This window comes from Pogoniulus pusillus, chromosome 10, assembly GCF_015220805.1.
Source record: "Pogoniulus pusillus isolate bPogPus1 chromosome 10, bPogPus1.pri, whole genome shotgun sequence".
Lineage (NCBI taxonomy): Eukaryota > Metazoa > Chordata > Aves > Piciformes > Lybiidae > Pogoniulus > Pogoniulus pusillus.
This window is the reverse complement of record NC_087273.1, coordinates 7,424,923-7,445,784: the sequence shown is the minus strand read 5'-3', so window position 1 is coordinate 7,445,784 and position 20,862 is coordinate 7,424,923. Positions and strand designations below refer to the sequence as shown.

General features: G+C 49.2%; 1 protein-coding gene and 1 long non-coding RNA gene across 3 annotated transcripts in view; both read left to right on the top strand.

Moving 5' to 3' along the window:
• The window catches only part of MOB1B (MOB kinase activator 1B), a 43,084-nt gene extending 27,675 nt beyond the window's left edge, over positions 1–15,409 (top strand). For both annotated transcript variants that reach the window (XM_064149692.1, XM_064149693.1), the window contains exons 3-6: positions 5,368–5,461; positions 9,249–9,382; positions 12,520–12,683; positions 14,257–15,409. In XM_064149692.1, coding sequence (XP_064005762.1) covers positions 5,368–5,461; positions 9,249–9,382; positions 12,520–12,683; positions 14,257–14,334 — 470 coding nt within the window. In that variant the 3' untranslated portion in view covers positions 14,335–15,409. The remainder of the gene's footprint in view (positions 1–5,367; positions 5,462–9,248; positions 9,383–12,519; positions 12,684–14,256) is intronic.
• Positions 15,410–17,401: 1,992 nt separating this feature from the next.
• Positions 17,402–19,497, top strand: LOC135178651 (uncharacterized). The gene is made up of 2 exons (XR_010303665.1): positions 17,402–18,358; positions 18,433–19,497. It is a non-coding gene; the product is annotated as an uncharacterized LOC135178651 (long non-coding RNA).
• Positions 19,498–20,862: the final 1,365 nt, after the last annotated feature.

Here is a 20,862-nt window from a genome sequence, read left to right as displayed (position 1 = left end):
AACCAAATAAGGTTCAACAAGGACAAGTGCAGAGTCCTGCACCTGAGAAGGAAAAATAAACTCCACCAGTACAGGCTGGGAGGTGATCTGCTGGAGAGCAGCCCTGTGGAGAGGGATTTGGGTGTGCTGGCGGATAACAAGTTAACTATGGAACAGCAATGTGCCCTTGGTCAATGGGATCTTGGGGTGTGTTAGAGTGAGTCCAGCAGATCAAGGGAGGTTCTTCTCTCCCTCTGCTTTGCCCTGGTGAGACCTCATCTTGAATACTGCCTTCAGTTTTGGGCTCCCCGGTTGAAGAGGGACAGGGATCTGCTGGAGAGAGTCCAGTGGAGGGCTATGAGGGTGATTAGGGGAGTGGAGCACTGCCTGATGAGGAGAGGCTGAGAGACCTGGGAGTTTTTAGTCTGGAGAAGACAGAGAGGGGATTTGATGAATGTTAATAAATATCTGAGGGCTGGGGGTCAGGAGCAGGGGGACAGGCTTTGCTTGCTCACTGCTCCCTGGGATAGGACAAGGAGCAATAGGTGTAAGTTGCAGCAAAAGTGGTGCCACCTCAACACAAGGAGGAACTTCTTTCCTGTGAGGGTCACAGAGCACTGGAACAGGCTCCCCAGAGAGTTTGTGGAGTCTCCTTCCCTGGAGACTTTCAAGGCCTGTCTGGATGTGTTCCTCTGTGACCTGTGCTAGATTGTGTGGTCCTGCTCTGGCAAGGTGATTGGACTTGATGATCTCCTTGGGTCCCTTCCAACCCCTGATATCCTGTGATCATCTTCAGACAGAGTTAAATAACAGGAGGGAAGAACTGGTGCGTTGAACTCAAACCCAGAATAAAGCTTAGGAAACTCAAAGCACCAACCAGAGGCTGCCAATGACACCTCCTCCTTGGGTAGCCTGTTCCAATCCCTGACCAGAGGTTTTTTTTTTCTCATCTCCAATCTAACCTTCCCTTGGCACAATTTCAGACCAATTCCTCTCCTCCTATCACCTGATACTAGGCAGAAGAGGCCAACCCTCACCTCACTGCAACCTCCCTTCAGGGGAGGCCTTCTGATTGTTTCTGTGGCTCTCTCCATTTCTCTTTGCCCTGTGCTGTGTTTGGGAAGTGAAACTGTCACTCAACCTTCCTGTTCTTAATTAGCCACAGGATGCTCTGGCATGTGGCTTGCCACTGCATCCAGGGAATGTGGAAATTGCTGATGCCATGCTTTAGAAAGGTTGATTCACACTGTGTTGCAAAACTGTCTAGAGGGGAAAAAAAAGCCCAACCCATTTTATGAGTAAGCATTACAAAAGCTCCTTCAGATCTTGCTGGCATCCTTCCCTTTTGGTGGTTCCTCTGCTTCACAGCTCTTCTTTCCCATGTGGCAGTGGTGCCTTTCCTTTCCCAAATGACTTAACTGAGCATCAGCTGGGTGGCAAAAGCAGCAAAGCATTTAAGGAAGGAGTGGGAGCTGCCTTGTGGTAACAGCTGCATGCTGGTGGCAAGTAGCCCTGCAGCCAGGTGGGGTTTGAATGGTGAATATTAACTGAGGATGTGCTCCCTTCATTTCCAGCATCCCTCTACCACACCTAGTACCAATTAATAGCAGCCACTTCTGTTGACTATCTGATGAGGAAATCGAATCTGTGACTTGATGTTGATTTTTTTTTGCCTTTCAGAATACTGAAGGCACAGAAACAAATGTGCTCTGCTCTTAACAGAATCACAGAATCATTAAGGTTAGGAAAAAACAACCTTTAACATCCTCTTCAGTTTGGCTGCTGTCTTGTGGGAGTGAGTTGATGTGCAAATAATTTTTTTCCTCCCCCCAAACATGTTTTCAAAGTGAAAAAGAAGGGTGAGAAGTGCATAATTGGTTTTGAGTTTGCTTTGAAAGCACTAACAGTGATTTCAGGAGAACATCTCACCCATCTCTTTGTAGCAGACCAGCAGACAGAGGAAAAAAACACATGGAAAAATCATCTAAGGCCTTGAAATGTAAGAACAGTGAGTGAAAAGAGCAAATGAAAACGTTCAGAGCTGCTGTAGAGCTTTCCATGTGCTGGAAGAGGAGGTTCTTGCATTGGTCCTGTTTGTCACACTGCTGGCTTTGGTGTGCCTTATGGCCTTGGAGACTCGTGAGTGTGGGATTCAGAGTCATCACTCACCCTGTCAGGGGCTGTGGAAGCTTTTTAAAGGTGCCTGCCTTGAAGCTAGCACTGGGCTGTGGTTTCTGCTGGGAGTAGGGAATGGAAACTTAATTACCAGTTCCTCTGTACATTTCAGACGTGAGGGCTGCATGTAACCACTTCTTGCTGCCCTTGGTGTTGCCTGCCCCCTCCCCCTGCCCAAACAGGCCTCAGGAGTCCTCCTGCTCCTTGTAGCTTTTTAATCAGCCTTTCCACAGATTCACAGGTTGCATCGAGTTGGAAGGGACCCTCAAAGGTCATCCTGTCCAGCACCCATGCAGTCAGCAGGGACATCTCCAACTAGATCAGGCTGCCCAGGGCCAGATCAAATCTGATCTTGAATGTCTCCAGGGACTGGAGCCTCAACCACATCCCTGGGCAACCTGTTCCAGTATTTCCCCATCCTCATTGTGCAGAACTTGCTCTTGATGTTCGACTGAAATCTGTCCTGCTCCAGTTTCAAACCACAGAATCACAGAAACAAGCAGGTTGGCAAAGACCCTCAGGACCACCAAGTCCAACCTAGAACCCTACTCTTCAAGGTTCACCTTAAACCATATCCTTAAGCACCACATCCAGACGACCCTTAAACACATCCAGGACTGGTGTGGTGACTCAACCACCTCCCTGGGCAGCTCACCCCAGTATCTGACCACTTTCTCTGTGGAAAAAACGTTTTCCTAATGTCCATTCTCAATCTCTGCTTGAGGCCATTCTCAATCTCTGCTTGAGGCCATTCTGACTTCTTCTCATAGGTAGAGACAGAGACCAGCACCAGCCTCTCCACAGTGTTCCCTTCAGGGAGTTGTACTACCTGCCCTGTATCCTATCCCCACAAGCCCTTCTAAACAGTCCCTCCCCAGCCTTCCTGTAGGTCCCCTTCAGGTACTGAAATGCAGCTCTGAGGTCCCAGTGTTGTTGTGCTATTTTCTGCTTTTGCTGTTCAGGGAGTAAAAAGCTACCAACAGGTTTGGTTTCAGTGGATGAGCTGTGCTGGGTGCATGTAGCATCACTTCTTCTTTGCTTCCCTTTTTTAATACCAAGGAAGTTGCATGCCACTTGTGGCTCATGTCCTGCCTCTGCTGAACAGGAGCTCTGTCTTGCTGTCGTGATACTTGTGTAACTCTGGCAAAATCAGTGAGGAGAGCTGCAGGATTTGCAGCTTCCTTCAGCATTCAGTTCCTTTCACAGTACAGATAACCTGCTAGTGCTTACATTTAGGATGCCAGTCTCCATTTCAAAACAGCAAAGCTATTTATCTCTGCACCAAAGTTAACAGCCTGACTCATCAGTAGCCCTAAGAGCCATGGGAATATTCAAACGTGCCAGTTCTGAGGCTTTGCTTTCAGTCATCCAGCTGTAGACCATTAAAACCAGAAGATCTGGGCAATGAGAACTGCTGTTCACAACATGGAACAGAACTTAAACATCAATGCCCCTAGAACAAAACTCCAGGGGTAGTTTATAATGAAGAGGCATTGTGGATCGAGTATTGGTTTGGAGTGAGTAATGATGTGGTAATTAATTGGTAATCTAAGAAGTAGAAGTTGCTTGGTGTGTCATGCCTTCTGTACCTACCTCCCAACACGTGGTGTGTTTGGCCATAGCAGAGCTAAAAGAGGGAGATGGAGACTGGAGATTAGGAAGAAATACTGGACAGTGAGGGTGGGGAGACACTGGAACAGGTTGCCCAGGGAGAGGTGGTAGAAGCCTTTGTCTCACCAACCTGATCTCCTTTTATGATTGGGTTACCCCCCTGGTGAATGTGGGGCAGGCTGTGGATGGAGTCTGCCTGGACTTCAGCAAAGCCTTTGACACTGTCTGCCACAAGAAGCTCCTAGCCAAGCTGGCAGCTCATGGCTTGGACAGGTTCACTCTGTGCTGGGTCAAGAACTGGCTGGGTGGCAGAGCCCAGAGAGTGGTGGTGAATGGTGCCACATCCAGTTGGCAGCTGTCACTAGTGGTGTGCCCCAAGGATCAGTGCTGGGCCCAGTCCTGTTCAATATCTTTACTGATGATCTGGACGAGGGGATTGAGTCCAGCATCAGTAAGTTTGCAGATGACACCAAGCTAGGAGCTTGGGTAGCCTTTTCCAGAGTCTCGCCACCCTCACACTAAAGAACTTCTTCCTCACATCCAGTTCAAACCATTCCCCGACCCTCACACCGAAGAACTTCTTCCTCACATCCAGTCCAACCTGGCTCTCCCTCAGCTTCAAACCATTCCCCCACCCTCACACTGAAGAACTTCTTCCTCACATCCAGTCCAACCCTGTTCTCCCTCAGCTTCAAACCATTCCCCCACCCTCACACTGAAGAACTTCTTCCTCACATCCAGTCCAACCTGGTTCTCCCTCAGCTTCAAACCATACCCTCACGCTGAAGAACTTCTTCCTCACATCCAGTCCAACCCTGCTCTCCCTCAGCTTCAAACTATTCCCTCACCCTCACACTGAAGAACTTCTTCCTCACATCCAGTCCAACCCTGTTCTCCCTCAGCTTCAAACTATTCCCTCACCCTCACACTGAAGAACTTCTTCCTCACATCCAGTCCAACCCTGTTCTCCCTCAGCTTCAAACTATTCCCTCACCCTCACACTGAAGAACTTCTTCCTCACATCCAGTCCAACCCTGCTCTCCCTCAGCTTCAAACCATTCCCCCACCCTCACACTGAAGAACTTCTTCCTCACATCCAGTCCAACCTGGTTCTCCCTCAGCTTCAAACCATACCCTCACGCTGAAGAACTTCTTCCTCACATCCAGTCCAACCCTGTTCTCCCTCAGCTTCAAACTATTCCCTCACCCTCACACTGAAGAACTTCTTCCTCACATCCAGTCCAACCCTGTTCTCCCTCAGCTTCAAACTATTCCCCCACCCTCACACTGAAGAACTTCTTCCTCACATCCAGTCCAACCCTGTTCTCCCTCAGCTTCAAACTATTCCCCCACCCTCACACTGAAGAACTTCTTCCTCACATCCAGTCCAACCCTGCTCTCCCTCGGCTTCAAATCATCCCTCCTTGTCCTGTCTCTAGACACTCTCAAGCAAAGCCTCTCTGTAGGATCCCTTCAGCTATCAGAAGGCAGCTCTAAGGTCCTCCCAGAGCCTTCTTTTCTCCAGGCCCACCCCCAGCAGTCTGAGGCTATGGGATGCTGGCATTGCTTGTGTTAACTGATGTTTGTTTAAATGCTTTCCAGCTGTCGACTTCTTCAACCAGATCAATATGCTTTATGGAACCATCACAGACTTCTGCACGGAGGAGAGCTGCCCTGTGATGTCTGCTGGCCCAAAGTAAGATGATTCTTTACACATCTGTTGAGAAGGTGCTATTTTGGAGGTGATTTTGGCATTTGCCAGTTTGAGATTAGCTCAGTTGGGTGCTGTGATGGTTTAGGTGTTCCCTGTCCCCCCCCCAACTTTGGAAATCCCTCAGACTAGACTCAGCCAACTCTGGAAATTTGAATGAAGCTTTATAGTTACAGCTTAGCTCAATACACTAGCAGAGATTTACAGCATATACAGCTACAGACAGAAATAGACAAGGTAAAAGGTAACACAGAAACACAACAGCCCTCCCAGAAACCTGAGTCCCCAGGAGGAGCTCCCAACCACCCCTCCACCTTCTCCCACCCCTCTCAACCTTACCCCAGACCCTTGTGCCCCAAGGAAGAATGGAGGGTTGGCCAGAGGGGTCAGGAAGCAGGTGGATTAATCAGAGAGATGAAGGGTGAGGTTAGAGAGGAAAATGCAGTCCACAGCCCAGACAAAGAGTGACTCCCTTATCTATGTTTGGATTCTTGCTCTTATACATTTCAGCAAGCCTATGAGTGAAGTAGACATCACCCTTGTTTCTCTTTCACAACCTGTGATCTAGTTCTTCTCACCAAAACATTCTAGCTAGCTTCAAACTAGCACAGGTGCCAAAGAGAAGATCATTTTCTGGGGCTGGAATGATTTGTAATTTGTGTGTGTGTGTGAAAAAACTCAACTCTGAACCTTTAAGGGAGTGGAGAGTTGGAAGGTGAAGGTTTAGGCTTATTTTGGTTGGTTGGTGTCTTGTTTGTTTGGTTCTTTCCCCCTCTAAATTATCAAACCCAACTTTTCCTTTTTGCTCTGAAATGTTAATGAGGGCCTCTTCATTGGAAGTTTTGCCTGTGCAAGTATTTCAACCAGGGCTTTCCAAAAAAAAAAATCTTTCTTCTAAGAGCAGATATTGGAGAAATTAAACTTGGCTACAGTTTTTGGTGGTCTGGATTGAGAAAAACCAAACCCTGTCCCCCAGTTCAGGTTCACTTCTTTGGTTTTGGCTGTTGTGCAGGCATCCAAGGTGTGGGTTTTTTGCTCAGTGTCTTCCAAGGAGGAAAAATTTGAAGCAAGTGGAGAGGGAGGGCAGTGCTGCCTTTTAAATGACTGCAAAACATGAGAGAAATCATCAAGAGAAGCAATTCCCTCCTCACTTCCTCCTCTTTTACCCTGACATTGTTGTGACTGCCTGCAGGCAGTTAATTGTTGGAGAGCTGAGGCGGTGCAGAAGGCTGCAAGGTGGAGTGGGCAGGAGCTGTACGAGGCAAAAGCAGCCAGATGGACCGAGAAAAGCTTTGGCACTGGGTTCTTAACCTAAAAATGGACACTGCCGAATGCCAAACCCTGCGTGGGCAGGCAGAGTTGCTGCTGCAAAGCAAGGAAGTGGGAAAACACAAAAGGAATAGGAGTTTGCCACTGAGCAAAAGGACTTTGGGCTAAGCTTGTGCAAGAACACAGCCCTTTGTCTGCTGCTTTGGCATGCAGAACAGACTCTTGCTTATTAAATAAGGGCATGAAAATATTTCTTTGCTTTATTGTTTGTCTCCTGAGAAGCAGTTCTTGGGGGGGTGGAGGTTAATTATTAAAGGCTTAGCTGTCTGGTTGCCAGGCTAAACAGTTTCTTTCTCACCAAAGAGAGCGAGGAGCACTGGCAGAAATGTCCTCCTGTTCAAACAGTTAGGAGTCAGAGGAGGAAAGAGATGCCAGAAGCTAGGAGATACATTCTGCCAGGGTTTTTATTAGGTGAGCTTGTCCCTAGGGATTGTGGAGCATTCCCCACACCGGGGAAGCCCCAGATGGGTTCTGTGAATAGATCAGAATCGGCTGTGCATGTGAGGAGGGCTGAAAACCAGGCAGGCATCTGTGAGGCTGGCAGCAGGGGGTAGCAGTGGAGTTCAGGTTGCTGTCACTTCAAAGATGCTGGATTAATTTGTCCCCAGAGGTGCTCATTCTCATTCTTTCAGCTAAGAGCACCTGGCTTTAACCCACCAAAGCCAAGCTGGTTACCACCTTCTTGCTCTGCTTGTAGTAGCTGCAGTGTCACCACCATAATCATCAGATAGGAACCTGCAGAGGAGGAAAATGTGAAGGAAGCCTCCTTTGTTTTTCTTGCTGGTTCTAAGAGCACAAAGGCTACTGCATGGCTGAACTAGAGCTCCAAGAGCTATATTTTGTGTGAGTGGACTAAGCTCACTCCTGATGGTGCTGAGATCCTCAGTTAGGCTGGAGTTTAGAGTTGATAGATGCCAATGAAGGTCTGAATCTTTTCAAAGGTATTCCTGAGGCACTGCATTTATTTTATTGTTGGGTTTTTTTTCCCCCTGTTGGACAAGGTAACAGCTTTCATTTTAGTCAGGTTGTGTTTTTGTTTTGCTCCTCTTGGAGTTTTCTGCTTTGGGGGATTGTTTCAGGCCATGTGGAAGTGCATGGTAGAGGAGCTGGTCCTATGATGGCTTGACACTTAGGGATGTTTTCTGGTGTGAGGAGCTAGTTGGAGTTTCTGTTTAAAGATGCAAAGAATTTGTGTGTGGTGGTGTATCAAAGGCATAGAATCATAAAATGATTTGGGTTGGAAGGAACCTCCAAGGCTCATCTACTCCATGCCCCCTGCACTCAGCAGCAGTGGGGACAGGCTCTGCTCGCTGCTCCCTGGGATAGGACAAGGAGCAATGGGTGTAAGCTGCAGCACAGGAGGTTCCACCTCAACACAAGGGGGAACTTCATTATTGTGAGGGTCACAGAGCACTGGCACAGGCTCCCCAGGGAGGTTGTGAGGTCTCCTTCCCTGGAGCCTTTCAAGGCCTGTCTGGATGTGTTCCTCTGTGTTAGTATTGTCCTGCTCCGGCAGGGGGGTTGGACTCGATGATCTCCTTGGGTCCCTTCCAACCCCTGACATCCTGTGAGCCTGTGACATCCTCCACTAGAGCAGGTTGCTCAGAGCCTTCTCCAGCCTCATTTTGAGTATCTCCAGGAATGAAGCCTCAGCCACCTCCCTGAGCAACCTGTTGCAGTGTTCCAGCACCCTCTTGGTGCAGAACCTGCTCCTGACATCCAATCTAAATCTGCTCTCATTTCAAACCACTGCCCCTTGGCCTGCCCCTGCAGACAGCCCCCCTGCAGCCTTCTTGAATGTCTCCAGGGATTGGGGCTGTTAGGAACCAGTCAGGTTTGAACCCTGGAGCTTAGCTTTTATCTGTATGAGAATCTCATCTAACTTTGATGTTTCACTTCAACAGGCTGTCACCTTTTTAATTTGGGAGGGGGGGAAATCCTTCAAGACCAAGCAGCTCTTGGCCTTCCAGGGTTTGGAAGCCTACCATGGAGCACAGTTTGACGTGCAAGGCTGCAGGTTTGACCACAGGCTGCAGGTTTGACCACAGGCTGCAGGTTTGACCACAGGCTGCAGGTTTGACCACAGGCTGCAGGTTTGACCACAGGCTGCAGGTTTGACCACAGGCTGCAGGTTTGACCACAGACTGCTGTGTGCAGTTTGGTAGGAAGCTTCTAACTGAGGATGGAGGAGTTATGCTGCTACATGATGGGGAGGGGATGTTTTCCCCAAGGCCTTCCCAGATTTCAAAGGAGAGTCTAGCTAAAGCAGTGGGGAGATTGAGTCCAGAGCAGCTGCAGCTGGCTTCAGGAGCCTTTAGACCTTTGTTTGCAGGGAGGGTGTGGGAGTGCAGGGGAGCAGAGCAGGAAGAGCAGCCTTCCAGGCCTTGATTTGAATGATTCATTGTGTCAAGAAATGTCTTCTTGTTTTGTTGTCCCAACCCAGGTACGAGTACCACTGGGCAGATGGGACCAACATAAAGAAACCAATTAAGTGCTCAGCACCGAAGTACATTGATTACCTGATGACTTGGGTCCAGGATCAGCTGGATGATGAAACACTATTTCCTTCTAAAATAGGTAAAGTAATTCCAGTGAAGTGCAACTGTGTGTTTGGATTCCGAGTTTTACAGCATGGAAACTGCTCCCAAATGATCAGTTGGGTGACTGGAAGAGGTAACATGATTTCTGGAAGGGCACTTTGAGCTCTTCAGAGAGAATTTCTGTGCTAGTATCTGAACTCTGATGCATGTCTTGTTAGCAACTCCTAATATTGAACAACTAGCACAGTGCTGAATGCAGGAAATGCTGTTCCTGATTAATAACTCTGTCGACCAGTCTGATTTTTCTTCATGTTCAGCACTGGATTGCTTCCTTAGAAATAAGCCAGAGGCTCTCCAAACCTTGCAAGCGGTAACAGGTAGCTTCTTGATGCAGGGAAGATGTTTGTTCCCCTTGACCTTCCCTCCAAAGAAGCTCATTTGCCTCTTTGAGCTTCACACATCAAAAATCACAGAATGGTAGAGGTTGGAAGAGACCTCCAGAGATCATCCAGTCCAAGCCACCTGCCAGAGCAGGGTCACTCAGGGCAGGTCACACAGGAACGCATCCAGGTGGGTTTGGAATGCCTCCAGAGGAGACTCCACAGCCTCTCCGGGCAGCTTGCTCCAGGGTTCCAATGATGAAGTTTTCCCTTCTGTTCCTGTGGCACCTCCTCTGCTCCAGCTTGCACCCACTGCCCCTTGTCCTGCCACTGGACATCCCTGAGCAGAGCCTGGCTCTCTCCTCCTGACACTGCCCTGCACATCTTTATCAGCAGGAATGAGGTCACCCTCAGGCTCCTCTGCTCCAAGCCCCAGCTCCCTCAGCCTGTCCTCACAAGGAGATGTTCCACTGCCTGCTGCAGCTTTGTGCCTCTGTGCTGGACTCTTCCAGGCAGTTCCCTGAGGTCCTTCTTGAACTTGAGAGCCCCAGAACTGAACACAATATTCCAGCTATGGCCTCATTAGAACAGAGGAGAGGAGAACCTCTCTGGACCTACTCACCACAGCCCTTCTAATCCACCTTGGAATGCCCTTGGGCACATTGCTGGCTCACGGGCATACATCTGTCTGCCAGGAGCCAGCTCTCTTTCCCTTATGCTGCTTTCCAGCAGGTCATCCCCCAACCTCTGCTGGCACTTAGTGACTTTTTTGGACTTGGAAGAGAAAGTAGAAGGTGAAGGCTGGGGGGGATGTTGGGGCAGGTGGAGGCTGGGGGATTTGAAGAGGTTTCTTTCAGAAAAGCAAGAGGGGAATACTGAAGAGCCAGAAGTTTGGGATTTCTTTTCCTTATCCTTTCCAGCTTCTAGAGGCACCAAGAACTGTTTGTTCTAAAGCTCCTCACTGGCAGTTTTCCAGCACACCACTACTCACAGGCTGTGGAGAAAGGAAGGAAGATCTCTGTATTTGCTTTCCTTTTGTGAGGTTCTCTCAAGCATTTGACACATTTGCAGTGAGGCTCTTCAGGCAGACATGCAGAAGAAGCTGGTTTGGGTGCCCAGTAGGTATGAGCAGGGTTTCTTTGCCTGCTGTGACACTCACTTTAGTGTTTGGCACATTTGCAGTGAGGCTCTTCAGGCAGACATGCAGAAGAAGCTGGTTTGGGTGCCCAGTAGATATGAGCAGGGTTTCTTTGCCTGCTGTGACACTCACTTTAGTGTTTGGCACATTTGCAGTGAGGCTCTTCAGGCAGACATGCAGAAGAAGCTGGTTTGGGTGCCCAGTAGATATGAGCAGGGTTTCTTTGCCTGCTGTGACACTCAGTTTAGTGTTTGGCACATTTGCAGTGAGGCTCTTCAGGCAGGCATGCAGAAGAAGCTGGTTTGGGTGCCCAGTAGGTATGAGCAGGGTTTCTTTGCCTGCTGTGACACTTACTTTAGTGTTTGACACATTTGCAGTGAGGCTCTTCAGGCAGACATGCAGAAGAGGTGGTTTGGGTGCCCAGTAGGTATGAGCAGGGTTCTTTGCCTGCTGTGACACTCACTTTAGTGTTTGGCACATTTGCAGTGAGGCTCTTCAGGCAGACATGCAGAAGAGGCTGGTTTGGGTGCACAGTAGATATGAGCAGGGTTTCTTTGCCTGCTGTGACACTCAGTTTAGTGTTTGGCACATTTGCAGTGAGGCTCTTCAGGCAGACATGCAGAAGAAGCTGGTTTGGGTGCCCAGTAGATATGAGCAGGGTTTCTTTGCCTGCTGTGACACTCACTTTAGTGTTTGGCACATTTGCAGTGAGGCTCTTCAGGCAGACATGCAGAAGAAGCTGGTTTGGGTGCCCAGTAGGTATGAGCAGGGTTTCTTTGCCTGCTGTGACACTCAGTTTAGTGTTTCAGGGTAGAAGTCCACTAACAGGAATGGTATTAAATAATGACAGTTAGAGCTGGGGTAGAAGTCCACTAATGGGAATGATATTAAACAATTACAGTTAACATTAAACTCACATTTAAAAGGTTACCTCAAGACTCAGTCTTTGTTTTTGCTGAAGCCTTTTGTCTTTTTGAAAAGTAGGGTTTCAGAAAGAGCATTAGAATAGACAACCACCTAAGTGTGACCTTCCCATGTGAAGCAGCAGCCAGTGAAGGCAGTGTGATGTACACAGAAACAGGGCAAGCTTAAGCAGAGTGTGAAAATCCTACTGCTGGGCTCTTAAAGCCTTTCAGCAAGAGCCTGAGTGGTTTACAGCATCCAGCTTGGGGCTCTGGCCTTCGGGCAGGACTCCAGAGTGCAGAAAACCTAAGCTGGCTGGGAAAACTGCATGGCCATGTTTAATCTTTCTAGGTTATCACTGTGAAGGTGCTGGAGCCCTGGGGCAGGCTGCCCAGAGAGGTTGTGGAGCCGCCTGCTTTGGAGACTTTCAAGACCCATCTTGATGTGTTCCTGTGTGACCTTCCCTACATGACCCAGCTTTGGCAGGAGGGTTGGACATGATGATGTCCAGAGGTCCCTTCTGTGATTCCCATCCCTGGTTCTGTGATTTGACCTGCAGCCATTGGTGTGCTGAAGAGCAGGAAACCCCTCCTCTGGTCACTCACTCAGCTGCTTGTGCTCCAACCCAGGCACACCGTGTGCTGTACAGAGGGAGCAGCCCTTGTGGAAGACAGAGGGCTGGCTCCTTGTGGCTTTCCAGAGGGATGAGCGTGGCATGGGTGTGTTTAAACCCTTCTGCTTTCTGCTTCCCAGGTGTCCCCTTCCCAAAGAATTTCATGTCAGTGGCAAAGACAATTTTAAAGCGTCTCTTCAGAGTTTACGCACACATTTACCACCAGCACTTTGATCCAGTGATCCAGCTTCAGGAAGAGGCTCACCTTAACACTTCCTTCAAGCACTTTATATTCTTTGTTCAGGTAAGTGTGGCCAGCAGCCTGGTGGCTACAGTTCTTTGGAAAAAGGAATGGAACAAAGTAGTAACCCTTCACACAACTCCTGGTATGTTGGGAGGAGAGTCACCAACTCGGGGACTCGAAGGTAGTGTTCTACTGCATCTTTATGTTTGTTTTCTGGCCTTCTCTCCTCCTCCTCTTCAGAAGAGACTGCATCTTTGTGTGTTTTCTGGCCATCTCTCCTCCTCCTCTTCAGAGGAGACTGCATCTTTATGTGTCTTTTCTGGCCACCTCTCCTCCATCTCTTCAGAGGAGACTGCATCTTTATGTGTGTTTTCTGGCCACCTCTCCTCCATCTCTTCAGAGGAGACTGCATCTTTATGTGTGTTTTCTGGCCACATCTCCTCCATCTCTTCAGAGGAGAATGCATCTTTATGTGTGTTTTCTGGCCATCTCTCTTCCATCTCTTCAGAGGAGACTGCATCTTTATGTGTGTTTTCTGGCCATCTCTCCTCCTCCTCTTCAGAGGAGACTGCATCTTTATGTGTGTTTTCTGGCCATCTCTCCTCCATCTCTTCAGAGGAGACTGCATCTTTATGTGTGTTTTCTGGCCATCTCTCCTCCATCTCTTCAGAGGAGACTGCATCTTTATGTTTGTTTTCTGGCCATCTCTCTTCCATCTCTTCAGAGAAGGCTCTGGGGAGACCTTAGAGCAGCCTTCCAGTACCCAAAGGGGACTACAAGAAAGCTGGAGAGGGACTTTTGATAAGGTGTGATGGTTTGGGTGTTACTTGCCCCCCCCCCCCCCCATTTAAGAAAATCACCCAGACTAGACTCAGCTGCTGGAAATTAAAGAATGAAGCTTTGTATTTACAGCTTAGCACAATATGCAAGCAGATAGTTACAGTATCTACAGCTCTAGACAGCAATAGACAAGTTAAAAAGCAATACAGAAACACAACAGCCCTCCCAGAAACCAGACTCCTCAGGAGGGGCTCCCAACCACCCTTCCACCTTCTTTCCACCCCTCTACTTTACCTTATTTTCAAGGTGAGTTTGGAGGATCAGCCAGGGAGGGTAGGAAGCAGACAGATTAGTTAGGGAGCAAGTTAGAGAGAGAGAGAAGTGCAGCCCAAAGCCAGAGAGCAAAATCCCTTACCTATGTCTGTGTTCTTGTTCTTATACATCTTGGCAAGCCTGAGTGAAGCAGACATCACCACTGTTTCCTTTTCACAGCCTCTCCTCTAATTCTTCTCACCAAAATATTCTAACTAGCTTCAAACTAGCACCCAAGGGCTTGAAGTGACAGGATGAGAGGGAGTGAAGGGAAGATTGAGGGTAGATTGAGACTGGCGATTAGGAAGAACATGACAGTGAGGGTGGGGAGACTGGAACAGGTTGCCCAGGGAGGCTGTGGGTGCTCCCTCCCTGGAGGAGTTGAAGGCCAGGTTGGATGAGGCTTTGAGCAACCTGGGCTAGTGGGAGGTGTCCCTGCCCTGGTTGGGGAGGGGTTGGAACTGGATAATCTTTAAGGTCTCTTCCAACCTAAACTGTTCTATGACTCTCTGATCTCTGAGTGCCTTTCTTCTCATCACAGGAATTCAACCTTATCGAGAGAAGAGAACTTGCACCCCTTCAAGAACTGATTGAAAAACTCACCTCTAAGGACAGATAAAAGGAGGAGGAGGAGGATTTCTTGGAAGTCCCTTGTTTCTTTAAGCAAGAGTGTGGTATTTGGTTTTTATCCTTTTTGGTTTTGTTTTGGTTTCTTTTATAACAAAACCCAAGAGAACAAAACCCCCTCCCTGTGCTGTTCCTAACAGACAGCCAAGATCTACTTCCTGTGCTTTTCTTAGGGGAAATCTTTTCTTGTGGTTTTTTTTTTTCCTCTGTTAGTGACATGTGGTAAATAACTTCAATTTTTTTTCTTAATTATTATTTTATTTCCTTTTGTTGTTGCTGTTTGGTTTTTTTTTTTTTTTCCCAGATGGTTGTTATTCATTGTGGAATTTTAGCAGGTGCTGAGTGTTGATAAAGAAAAGCTGCAAGGTTTGGGGAGGGGATTTGACTGTGCTGGTGGATGGGTTCTTTGTATTGTGTCAGTGGTAGCCCATTCTCATGAAGTCCCTAAAAGACTTTTTTGCTTACATGCTCTTAAGTGCCTTGGCAGACTCACTTCTGAGGTGCAAAGCACACACAACACTGAACATTGCTGGAAACAAACCATGACCTAACACCCAGGACACTTACTGATGATGATAAATATGCTTTTACACTAAAAAAAAAAAAGCCATAACTTAGTGAAATCACTGATCTCCAGCTTTTAATACAAATACTTGCTCTTATTTTTTTAGAGATGAACAGAGACTTTTTTCAAACCTTAGCTCTTTCTTCTTGAAGAGAAGTGAGGATGAAGTCCCAATTGCTAAAGCAAACCAATGAAGGTGATGGCCAAACTACAATGAACCCCTTAGCACTTGTGGCCATTGGGTTTGGCTTCTCATAGTTGCTTTTTTATGTTGGTTTGGGTGGGTTTTTCTGTTTTTAAACAGGCATCAGCTTGGCTCAGCCACTCTTTGTGAAGTTTCCTAGTGTTTGCCAAATGAGCTCTTAGTTTGCACAAATAATAGGTAGGGGAAATACTGAGCATGAAAATGCACTGGGATGGGTAACACCAAGAGGAAAATCTGGCTTGGAAAATCATCAGTGAAGTGATGGAGCTGTGAATAAAAGCCTGGCTCTGTGGAATAGCTTCGTGGCAGGAAGGAATGCAATTCTCTGATGGTGTTTTCTCCATCCTCATGTAAAGCTGCAGCCCATCTCCATGCAACTACAGCAGGTGGGAAGAGTAATGGGAAGATAATGGTGAATTTGGGGAGGTTTGGAATGGGGTGAGTGCAGTCCCTGGGAAAAATGAATCAGAAAGTGGCCTTTTCCCACCTGGGGTTGGTGGCTTTGCCTCTCCAGCCTTGTGTTTTCTCAGACTCATCTGGGAGGAATTCATCTCTGCAGTCAGCATCCACAAAAGCAGCTTAACTGCCTCAAACTCAGACTCCAGTCCTATAGGAGGTTGGGTTTGAGAACCAGCTCTTCCCCACCCAGCCTTTTAGCCTGCTTCTCTTTGAGGAGCCTTGAACAGCTGACATTTTCTGGCCTGAAGAGTGCTGCAGGTGCAGTTTGATACTAAAAATCCTATCAGCCTTCCAGTGAAAACTGCTTTGAGTTGAGTCAGTGCTGAAGAGGCTGCGTGTGCATGTTCCTGTGCTGATAACCTTCCTGGAGAGGAGCTTCTTTAATCGGTGCTGGAGCTGCTGTTAGCTCACTGCAGCCAGGCAGGAGAGTGAGAGTGGCAGTAAACCTGCTCCCAGGTGCTGAGTGGGAGATGTCCTCTCTCAGATTTCATTTGGGTTGGTGTCAGTTAACCAGCAAGAAACGCAGAAGGGAAATATTTAGAGATGAGGATTTGCTTGGGGTGATCTCAGTACAGCAGTTCTCATTTTTTGGGGGTATCCTTCTGCTGTGGAAGGTTGGTTTGTTTAAATAACCAATTGTAGACTTTCAGAGGCATCTGCCACAGCTTGGCCAGTCAGAATGAGAATGTATTTTGGGGGGAAAAAAGAATCCCACATGGACATGATACTGCTGGGTGCTAGATTCCAAGAGTAGAAAACACCTGCAGAGGATAGTTTCTAGGCATGTAATAAAAGCTTGGAGATCATGATTTGCCTGCCAGCTGTATGAACACACTGCTTGATGCTACAACACTTGAAAGTGACAACGTGAAAGCTCTGCATGCAGTGTTTGGGACGTAGGAGCCCAACGCTGTTTGTATCTGCAGCTTTGAAGTGGTTTGGTTTGGTTTGGTTGGGTGTTTTTTTTTTTTTGAGGGAGGGGAGGGTTTGAGTTCCTTATTTTGCTTCTGAAAGCTGTGGGACCAAGGCACTGCTGTGTTTATACTCTGGAAGTCAAGGGCACATGGAAATGCAAAACACGAGGTGCCGTGTGGGGTCTGGATCAAGTGAATGTGTTACTCATAGTGCATTTGGGGGAGGGGAGGGGAAGGGGGAGGGCATCCCCTCACCTCTCCAAATCAACCCTGAGCAAACCTGACGTTACAGTGGGACCCTCTTGCGCCATCAGGGCTGGGAAGCAAGCAAAGACTTCCAGCTTTGCAGGAGGTGCTGGTAGGATTCCACCAGGCTGGGCCACCGGTGCTGACCGATCCCTTTTGGTGCAGCAGGGACCTGCAACGCTCTGGTTAGTGGCGTTTGGCAGCTCCCAGCAGGTTAGAGCATGGCAGTCAGTTGGGTGGTAACTACCTTGAGCCGCTGGGCTGGACGCCGGCGCCGTGCAGCTGGTGTGGATGCAAGGATGCTTGCAGGGACAGGCTTTCAGATCCACGGCAGGGATCCAGGATCACGCACACAGCCAACAGCAGCGCCCCGTTCTGCTGCTGGCGGGTAGCTGAGTGGCAAAGGAAGGGAGAACACAGGTTGCAAGGGGCTGCTGGCCCAGCTGCAAGCATCGAGTTTCTTTTACTGCTTACTATGCAATGTAGAGCTTTGAACTTTTGCTTTGACCTTACTCTCTGGAGGAGCTCTGATCTTCCTCAGTAGTTAGCAACTCAACACTCCCCCCAGTCTCCCTGACACTCATGCAACAGGTAAGGAGACCTATTTGCTGCTATGGACTTTTACTTACCTTTCAGATTGTTCCTTTCTGCTTCTTGCCCCCCCCCCCCCCCCCCCCGCCCTTTTTCTCTGGCATAACCAGGCACAGTTTTACCATCAACACATCCTTTTTGGATAGTTGGGGTTGTTTGGTTTTCTTCTTGCTACCCTCTCCTCATCTCCCTGCCTGCCAGAGCGCTGGGTACATAAACCACCCCCCTCTAGATGGGCTGTCTGTGGCACCAGCAGGCTCTTTTCCTTTGCTCCCACCCAAAGAGTCGCTCTTACACTGAACTTCCCTCCACTGGCGTCGTTCCCCCTCCTTTCCTCCACTCGATCGCTTGTTCGCTGAGCTGGTTCCTCCCCCTCTTCCTTGTTTGCTGAGCTGGTCTCCCCCCTGCTTTCCTCCACTGGCTCACTGAGGTGGTTTCCCCCCTGCTTTCCTCCACTGGCTCACTGAGGTGGTTTCCCCCCTGCTTTCCTCCACTGGCTCACTGAGGTGGTTTCCCCCCTGCTTTCCTCCACTGGCTCTCTGAGGTGGTTTCCCCCCTGCTTTCCTCCACTGGCTCACTGAGGTGGTTTCCCCCCTGCTTTCCTCCACTGGCTCACTGAGGTGGTTTCCCCCCTGCTTTCCTCCACTGGCTCACTGAGGTGGTTTCCCCCCTGCTTTCCTCCACTGGCTCACTGAGCTGGTTTCCCCCTGCTTTCCTCCACTGGCTCACTGAGGTGGTTTCTCCCCTGCTTTCCTCCACTGGCTCACTGAGCTGGTTTCCCCCCTGCTTTCCTCCACTGGCTCACTGAGCTGGTTTCCCCCCTGCTTTCCTCCACTGGCTCACTGAGGTGGTTTCCCCCTGCTTTCCTCCACTGGCTCACTGAGGTGGTTTCCCCCCTGCTTTCCTCCACTGGCTCACTGAGGTGGTTTCCCCCCTGCTTTCCTCCACTGGCTCACTGAGGTGGTTTCTCCCCTGCTTTCCTCCACTGGCTCACTGAGGTGGTTTCCCCCCTGCTTTCCTCCACTGGCTCACTGAGGTGGTTTCCCTCTGCTTTCCTCCACTGGCTCACTGAGGTGGTTTCCCTCTGCTTTCCTCCACTGGCTCACTGAGGTGGTTTTCCCTCCCCCCTTTCCTGCACTCACTCACTGAGGTGGCTTCCCCCCTGCTTTCCTCCACTGCTGGTATCAGTCTTCTTTTCCCACACTGCACTACTAAACCCACTACCAGTTCCCTGCTGTCTCTCCCTGGGTATCCTTTCTCTTTACCTCACCTTGAGTCTTTCAAAGGCTTAAACCTTCTGGGTTGCCTTTTTTCCCCCTTCCCTGCTTCTCTTCCAATCTCCTCTGAACCAGGTGAGGATTGCAGCTTAGCTTAAACCATCCAACAACCTCCTTTTGTCACTCAAAGAACCAACTCCTCCCCCCCCTCCCAGCCCCCCAAATTGTTTCATAGAGTATTGTATTTTTTAGGGGAAAATGAATTAATTTTTTATAGCCACTAAACTATGCTCATTATTTTTGTACGTTTGCAACTTCTGACATTTTTTCAGAGCCCTGTGGGTGAGGGTGGGTGGGGAGGGGGTGGAAGGGTTTATTTCCGTGGCTGTTTTACTACCCACGGTGGTTGCTGTTGCTACCTAGGAGCGGAGTAGTTGGATGTGCAATGAAAGAAGGCAATAAAGGGTTTCAATGAAAGGAGGGAAACGAAACAACCCACACAAAAGGCCATTTTTATTTGAAGGCAAAAATGGCAAAGCTATCACAGGAGCAACACTTTAACCTTTCCTCCTCCTTTAGAACCCTAGATGGGAGAAAACGAGGTGTAAAAGGTATAAACCAGGTGTCAAAAGGTAATGAAGAGCAAGGTGAGAAACCCTCCCTGTAAGCTAACTGTGCCAATATTGCTTCGGTTTGTAGCCACTGATGGAGGATGGTTTAGTTCCAAAGGAGAAGAGAGCTTTGGCTGAAAAAGAGAAGGAAAGAAAAGGGAGTTGAATGTCTTGGGGTGGGGGGTGGGGGAAATCTGCATCCATGTTTATTTGAGAGTTGTAAATACTGTATCCAGATTGTTGTATGTCAGGGGACAGACTATTTAAATGCTAGGGTTGTTTTTTTGTTTTTCAATAAGAAACTGAAGGCTGTTTATAAGAGAAAAATAAATAGCTATGTTTGACCAGCATTGTCTTCATTGCCTTCTGCAGTTTTGGTGCTGAATTGTCTCCTGCTTCTAGAAGGTGTAGGGGGTTTTGTCACCACCCTCGGACAGCCAGATCCACGGGATGTTAAGGGTAGGGAGGGACCCATCGAGTCCAACCCCCTTGCCAGAGCAGGACAATACTATCACAAATCACAGAGGAACACATCCAGACAGGCCTTGAAAGTCTCCAGTGAAGGAGACTCCACAACCTGTCTGGGCAGCCTGCTCCAGTGCTGTGCCCCTTACAGTAAATCAGCTTTCTGTAATTGCTTTGTGAAGTGCAGTCACAGAAGAGCAGGGAGTAGAAAGCACCTCTGGCAATGAGAGTCCAACCCTTCTGCCAAAGCAGGAGCACCCAGGGCAGCTCACACACATCAGGTGAGTCTTGAAAGTCTCCAGTGAAGGAGCTTCCACAGCCTCTCTGGGCAGCCTGCTCCAGTGCTGTGCCCCTTACAGTAAATCAGCTTTCTGTAATTGCTTTGTGAAGTGCAGTCATAGAAGAGCAGGGACTGTAAAGCACCTCTGGAGGTAAGAGTCCAACCCTTCTGCCAAAGCAGGAGCACCCAGGGCAGCTCACACACATCAGGTGGGTCTTGAAAGTCTCCTGAGAAGGAGCCTCCACAACCTCTCTGGGCAGCTTGCTCTAGTGCTGTGCCCCTCACAGTAAATCAGCTTTCTGTAATTGCTTTGTGAAGTGCAGTCACAGAAGAGCAGGGAGTGGAAAGCATCTCTGGAGGTAAGAGTCCAACCCTTCTGCCAAAGCAGGAGCACCCAGGGCAGCTCACACACATCAGGTGAGTCTTGAAAGTCTCCTGCGAAGGAGCCTCCACAGCCTGTCTGGGCAGCCTGCTCCAGGGCTCCAGCAGCCTTACAGCAGGGAAGTTTCTCCTCCTCTTGAGGTGGAACCTGCTCTGTTTCAGCTGTTGTCCTATCAGTGGGCAGCCCTGAGTAGAGCCTGGCCCCTGTGTGCCCCCCACCCCTTTACAGACGTTGATAAGATTTCCCCTCTCAGTCTTTAACCGGCCCCAGGTCGCTCAGCTTTTCTTCGCAGGAGAGGCGTTCAAGCTCCCCACTCTTCCTTGTAGCCTTTGGGCTGCGGGGAACCTTTAGGCTCGGGGCCAGGGGAACACCGGCAGTGGGAACCGAGGTGGCGCTGAGAACTGAGCCACTCGAGGCAGCGGTGCCGCTCCGGCGCCTCGGTGCGAGCTGCTTCCGCCAGCTCTGCCTGCAGCGGCTGTGCCACGCTCCGCCGCCCGGCCTGCCGCCTCACTTCGCTTCACCGCTTTCTGGCCCTCTCGGCCACCCGTACTCGCTGCGCGGGCCGTCGCGCTCCTGGCGACAACA